General features: G+C 38.3%; 1 protein-coding gene across 1 annotated transcript in view; it reads left to right on the top strand.

The window, feature by feature from the left end:
- Positions 1-4,295, top strand: part of gfra4b (GDNF family receptor alpha 4b) — a 36,465-nt gene extending 32,170 nt beyond the window's left edge. Inside the window, exons 7-8 of the mRNA XM_046407075.1 lie at positions 2,103-2,269; positions 2,801-4,295. Of these exons, the coding sequence (XP_046263031.1) occupies positions 2,103-2,269; positions 2,801-2,944 (311 nt within the window). The 3' untranslated portion in view covers positions 2,945-4,295. The remainder of the gene's footprint in view (positions 1-2,102; positions 2,270-2,800) is intronic.
- The last annotated feature ends 3,248 nt before the right edge of the window (positions 4,296-7,543 follow it).

The following is a 7,543-nucleotide window of genomic DNA, read 5'->3' on the forward strand; positions in this document are numbered from 1 at the left end:
TTTTTCTTATGGTCTCAATCACTGAGTCTCTTTTTTGGGAAACTAGGCCAACAGCAATGTGGTACTACAGGTTTCAAAATGTGCTGTAAAATATGGCTTCTGTTTTGCTCTAAGAACAAAATCAATAGTTTGTCTAAAATCAGGATTGCTTTGATTTATTATTTGACAGTTTTCTCAGATCATAAAAGTTTTAGGGGTATTTGTATTTACAACAATTATATATTTATATCACACAGAAGAAGCACGTGTGTTGTATATGTATGCTTATGTGGTTTCCTGCTGAGAGTTAGATGAGACGATCGATACCACTCTCGTCTGTTCAATACATGTAGGGCTACAGCCAGCATCCGCTTATCTCAGTATAGTGTATAGGTTTGAAACTGCCAGCCAATCTCTGTTCTAAAAAAAATCCATCCACAGCACCTCTTAAGCTCACTAATGAACACAACATGTCTGATATGTTTGCCACAGTAGGATAAATTATGGTTTTCACACGGGATAAGTGACTGTTTCTCGGCTGAGGGCGGTGGAAAATGTCAAACTATTCCTTTAAGACCTCAAGCAATACGAGAATTATGTTGCCTGACATTAAAAAGTAAGTATATGAACCCAAGTGGTGTGTGGTGTTTAGTGTTACACAAATACCTCAGATGTAGAGTAATAGTAATTTCATTATGAAGTGAAATACAAAAATGACACTCACTAATCAGGATAATTTGCACTAATAACCTGCAGAAAAAGCAAAGTAAATAAGCTCTATCACAAAAGAAAGTGACAGGACATACACTAGCTGTAGGGGGTTCAGGGAAACAGATGCTTCCCAGCGTGTTCAAACAGCAGCACAACGATGTATTTAAATCAGTATGCCCCCCACCCAGTATGTCTCGCTGTTTCGCCCTCTCTTGTCTACATTTTCACTTCGTTTTCTCGAGTTAATAATCATCCCTTGATAATTCTGCCTGGGTGTTCAGACAGTCACCTCCTAGAGAATTATAAGCACTTCATGGTTGAAGTAGAGGAAAAGTCAGGGACTTACAAATGTCAGTGCAAGATTTCAAGATAAACTCTCAGTGGTTTTTGAGATATTTCTGTCTGGTTCAAAGTGACTGACTAACAGATCATAGTCACACCGACAATGTGATTGAAAATACAACAAAGAAGTTGTGAGGTTACCAGTAACAATCATTGTACTGAGGGTGTAATATGTTCACAGTTCTGTAAGGTATTTAAGGGTTAAATGTGAGGCTTGACTCTCAAACCTTTCCAAATATTCAACTGTTATAGCCACTAAGGAAATGCTCTTAAACCTGAATGGTGCTGCTGAAATTATGAGCCTGATGATGGTAGAAAATCAACTTATGTATCTTAAGATCTATCCAAAGATAATTCCAACATGTTCAACATGACGGGTCAATTACAATGGATTATTGCATACGTGGTGTTGATTCCAGAGCTAAGAAGGTGAGCTAAGTGATTTAGGAATGGTGGAGCAGTAGTGGACATTATATCAGTTAAATAAAGGAAATAATAACTCGGGTGTAAGGGGACCACATAAGATCATTTATAGCAGCACACTACATTGTGATGTAGTCGGTCATCAGTTCTTCTGTTGTGTTTCCTACTGCTAATTCCTAATGCTTTCTTTTCATTTCACCTATGACCTTTGCTCTGAAGTTTGAATAGTTAAAGGTTTTTACTACTGACCCCAACGAGTGTATCAGTGAACCTGTACACCCAAAGAATATCTTTGCTCTGTGTGTGCAGCGAGGTGAATCTCTGGCCAGTCTTTCCTCGGGCCCCCTGCCTAGAAAAGATACAGAGAGAGGTCTCAGAGTTGTTTGGCCGGTGCAAATGGTCTATGAGTTAATGAGGTCGATGTGGAGAGGCAGGTGCAGTTTGGATACTTGAAGAGAATACTGAGTATTTTGGGTTATCTGTTTTTCTCTCTCTCCCCACTGCTGACTGAACCCAAACAAGCTCCAGCCCAGCAAAAGATCTCATACAAAACTGCATTGATTAAATAAGAAATAAGTAGAACTTGATGGAAACACATCACGACAATGCTGCTGAAGTCTGGTAACAATTTTATTTTCATCTTTCAGAAAATGCTCTAATGACATTTGGAAGCGAATCACAGCAGCAGCCAACTCTCAGCCAGTCCAGTACACTGAGTCCCGGCCTCAGCAGCAGACAAAACGGGAGCACCACTCCTCCACAAGAAACCACAGAAACCACAAGGAACATTCTGGATACAATAATACCAACACAGGTGTGCAGATAAAATAACTGATCAAGGCCATTCTGGCTTCTGTACAAATGAAATAAGAAAAGATGTTTTATTCCTTTTCATGAAACCGGTAACACCTGTGGGTGCATATACCCATGTGTGTCGTGCACCCACATATGTACTTTCTTTATACAGACTGGAAAAGAAAAAGAGCCCAAAATTTATTGCCAGATGGTATGGATTGTTCTTAGGTTTACTTTCATAAAAATGTAATTACATTCATAAATATCACAATGATTCTTCAAGGTCTAATGTGCAGTTAGCCACGTTTCTCACCCACGATGTGGCAAATATTTAGGACTTTGTGATCGTCTAGTCTCACATCATCTTAAGGCAAAAAATGTGATGATTCAAGTAGCCCTAACCCTCACTTTAGCCTTTTCCTTAGCGATCCTGCCCCATGTGTAATGACGATCACCTGAACCGAAACAAAGTTGTTTGTATACACACTATAGCATTAGCAGACGAACAGCTTTTGAGTGTTAGTAAACTGGTCTCACTGTCTTTCCCTAGGCCCTGGGAAATGAACTACTGGTAGGCCAGTCCACCCTGCCATCCAACAGCCTCCCAGTCTCTGCTTCACCTCCCAGCCTAATGCTTCAAGCTGCCTTAGGCCTTCTGTTGTTGTTCCTTCATCTGCTAAACAATGGACACTAAAGTCTGTATGACTGTGCGCTGAGGACCTTCCTCGTTTCAAACAGATGGGAGGACCAGTGCAGTTCGAAGGAAAATGGATCGTGGGGCATTAGTCCTCCCTCTAAATATGTACAGCAATTCTGTTTTTTATTATTATTATTATTATTTCTGTGTCCACGTGGTCCAGTTCCACCTGCCTGTGTTCTCTCTCAGAGTGTGCGAGACTTCTGCAGACCGAAGCCAGCCTGTGCATTTGTACTTTGTCGTTGCAATCAAATCAAGTTGAAATGAAGTCAGACTACTGCTTTTGGGAACTAACCCAGTTCCCAGCTATCCAACTGTATCCATTTTCTAGAGTTATTGTGCAAAAAATATATAATGCAGATGTGTATGGAAGTATGACAGTATCTGTGAAGATTTGTTTTATCAACAGAAGCTCTTATTTGACATATTCTAAAGGAAAATGGCTGGAATAAACCAGTGATCTTTGTGGCCTCTCTGTACTCAATGCGCAAAGTGATTGAAAAGCTGCTGGAGCATAAGGGGCTTTAATACCTCTCTCCTCCGATGACTGAAAGAGGACCATTATTTCTGACCAACACTGGAATAGTGGAGAGCCCGACAGACAATAGAACGACTATTTGCTCAGACATCTTGGACAAATGTCATGATTCATAGCTGTCCAGCAGTACAATCTAGAAGAGCTGTACATAAGATAAACCGTGACAACAAGACATTTGCCCTATTTCAAATCTTTTGCATCACTTTGTTTGTTATTTCTAAAGATAAGCTATTCATCGAATATAGAAGTTTTTTTTTTTGACTGGAAAGGAAAAAAAAATTCTCTATACCTGTAGCTGCTGTAGTACACGTTTGTGAGCAGAATACCCTTTATTTCTCATTGTGTATGTGAGCATTGCTGTGCAGGGCTCTTAGTTGTTCCATAGAGGGAAATGAAAGGTTTGTGTTACTGAGAGTTGCCAATATCAGTATGGAGCCTGTTTGAGATTGGATAGTTATGAATGATTCAGTAATTTCTCCTCTGGGAACCAGTGAATTCTGAATAGGATCAGAGGTGCTGCAAATAAAAGTTCTCAGCTCATTATGTTTAACCATTAGCATCATTCAAACTTTTTTTTTTTTTTGAATGACCCGTGCTTTGTTTGGTGCTTTGAGGTACTGAAGTCTCATGTTTGCCTAAACTAATACTCATACGCCTTCCACAAGTACTCTGGAGGCAAATTTTAAGTTGAGAATATGAGTGTTTACAGCATAATCAAGACATTTGTGACCTCAGACATTTTAAAATGATTCTGTCTCACTGGAATCTCATCAGTCGCTTCACTTCAGCTGCTGCACATACAACCTGCATTTCTGGACCTCAAAAAGACCTTTAAGGTGATCAGATAAAAAATTCAATTCTTAAGGCCTCTTGGCATACTAATTTACAGGTAGCTCACTGTATGTGTTATGCATTAGATGACATTAGATTAACTCTTTTTAGACTGCTTTACCGTGCAGCACTTTTGAACAGACAGCAACAGCTAACTGCCAAAAACAAAACAATTACATACTGGAATCAATGGACGTAGCATGATGATCCAGCTCCACCGCGACCCTGACGGATAAGCGGTATAGAAAATGGATGGATGGAAGTAGCATGATGAGAGCAAGTGTCTCTTTCAGACTGGTCACATAACAGAACAAGAAATTAAGGCATTAATCACTTTCATTAAAAAAAAAACAAACAAACAACCACCACCCAAAATGAAAACAACAAAAACTACCAAGAATTTATCCAGAATCCTGAATAATTTTAAAAGCTCATAAGATGAAAATAACATTTATACATAGAGAGAAAAGTGATGGTTTTCAGTCAGTGATGTCTGCTGCCAACCGCACATAAGCCTCCTCTGTTTCACCGTTTACATGTTGCCTTTGGTTTGTTGGAAACAGACAGTTAACATTAATCAAGCCACAGCAGTGTGCATAATTAACCCCTGATTGTGACACTGGGTGATGTAATTGCATTATGATCTATTAACTTCTTGTTAATGTTTTTTAATTGTGAAGTAGATGGCAATGCCACCAAGGGTCGTTGATGTTACTGTCAGATGGAAGGAGGAAAAAAAACAATTTAAGTACAAACCAGTTCAGAAGAATTACATTGCAAAGCGTTTTTCTTTTTTACTGCATCTCATTGCAGTTTGGTTTAAGTGTACTGTTACAACATTTCAGTACATTTCATACACACTGAGCTATTTGCTGTTCATTTCTTGATAATATAAATGTTTTTGAAATACTACCATCTAAATATTACATCTAGTGTTTCATCAGTTATAATATCATAATATTGTATGATAATTACAGAGCAGTAACCTGAAGTAACCTAACTTGAAGTTTAGGTTGCTGAGGTTGTTAACATCTTTCCAGGATTGGAGACATAATCAAATGTAAATAAGAGTGTAAAGCCATGCAAAGTTTACATCAGTGAGCTAACATGTTCGCTATAGCAGAGTTAACATGTTGACATGAACTGATGTTTACTATATTCATCATGTTAGTTAAGTATTGGACAAATTATAGTTTGGACCTGATGATGACTCCAGTGTTATGGGGTGGAGTGTGGGAACACAAATGTCTGTTCCCTATTTGGTCTCATTTCTTGGAAACTCACACCCATATCCAGAGCGTCTTTCCGTTTTATTTAATAACAAAATTTAATTGTGACTACAAAATATAAACTACTTAGAGCTGCAACAACTGATCACTCACTTTTAATTTGTTTATCTTTTTTAATTAACTAAGTGAATAGTGAAAATCAAAACACATCAAAAGTTCTGTTATCTCAAGGTGTCTTAAAATAGTTTGTTTACTGTGCTAAATCAGTTGTCAAAATCGCTGAATATTTATGCTCTGCCAGCGGACCAATTAACTGCTTCAGTCATAAAGCCACCTTTGTAGCAGTGTTGAATGATAGATAGAATTTCAAAGAATTTCCCTGCAGGGATAAATAAAGGAATTCTGATTCTGATTCTGATTCTGATACTTTATTGATCCCGAGGGAAATTCAAGAATGAGTAATTTACATCACCGAGTAAGTCCATGTTCCATGTTGTGGTTACATTTTATCTTTACTGATTACTAATTATCTTTATCTGATAATTAAACACTGAAACCAATATTACAGTGAAGAAAGTAGAGAAGCTAGAGAAGACTATGACATAAAAGTCTCCAATCTCCGCTCAAGGGGAAGGACTGGCCTTGTGAATCCAAGCTGACTGAGACTCAGAGTTATGACTCCAGAGGAGAGTCCTCGCTCTAAATGGAAAAAGGGTCATCTAAAAAGCTCTCGATCAAAAGTAAGTCAAGAATACAACACTTTGTTTGAACCACGTTCGTATCACCTCATTCACACTGATAGTGAAATCAGCTGGAGCAAGGACTTCCAAAATACAGCACCACTGGGAGGAACTCTGATGTTAACTCTTCTTATTGAACTACAGGTGTAAACGAGAAACAGATTGCTGTGATGAATCTGAATGCGCAGAATATCATCCGCTCAGCTGATTTATACCAGACTCATCACTGCATGAGGGATGCACTTTCAGTTTTAGTGTGCAGCGTTCTGGAAAAAACAAACATAGTTTAGAATCATCTCTTATCTCTGATGACCCATGATACAATTTGTCAAACTGCAGGTTCACTAAAATCTTTTCACTCCTATTACAAGAACAGTATGTATCAAGAATAATTTTTTTAAATCACCCAAATGAAACAAATAAAAAGAATCTGATGTAAACATTAATCACTGATGAAGGTCAAATTCAGAACCGCATGAACTTCATAACACTGTGTCCATTTTTCCTTGCTAACAATGTAATTACAACAGGACCAAGCAGAGTTCTGTTTGGTCTCACTGGAAGAAGACCTTAAAAGTGATCAAAGGACCACTTTTAAGGACATCTTACACGTCATTTAAGCATTTTAACCTATATGCGTGTCATTTAATGCTGTACGCATTTTATGACTTTTACAGAAATGGATGGACACCATCATCGTCATGTGTACAATATACCTCCATCTGACATATCTGCCCTACAGTCTATGAATAAAGCTTTATGTTTTGAACCACTGGGTGGATATCTGTGAACTCCACCGCTCACTGGATATTTCATGAACAGTGCTAATAAGGACTGATATTAGAGAGGTGTCAAATATTTTGATGGGCTTAATAGAGTTCTGTTTCAAATTTAATATGATTTAGTGTTTAGGTTTGTCCCTGGCCTTGTCTGAGGTCAAACAACTAACTTTTGAAACAAAAAATGGCTCACTGCCTTATAAATGGGGCAGGTAAAATATCCTGACACACACACACAAAAAAGAAGAAATATGATGCTATCCATGCTTCTTTCTTTGCTTCAATACGCCTTACTTTTCTGTAATGTTCATGTGTTAGGGACTATCACTTGGATTCATTCACCCCCATCGCCCTGCCCCTCCATTCAGTGAAGTTTCTGCCCAGTTGTGGCTCTGAATCCGATCAGTCACAGACAATCAAATGTTGCTCTTGGGTGTTGAAACCTCTTGCCATTTACACTGGGTCATTTTACCTGCAAC

This window comes from Scatophagus argus, chromosome 12 (assembly GCF_020382885.2).
Source record: "Scatophagus argus isolate fScaArg1 chromosome 12, fScaArg1.pri, whole genome shotgun sequence".
NCBI lineage: Eukaryota > Metazoa > Chordata > Actinopteri > Scatophagidae > Scatophagus > Scatophagus argus.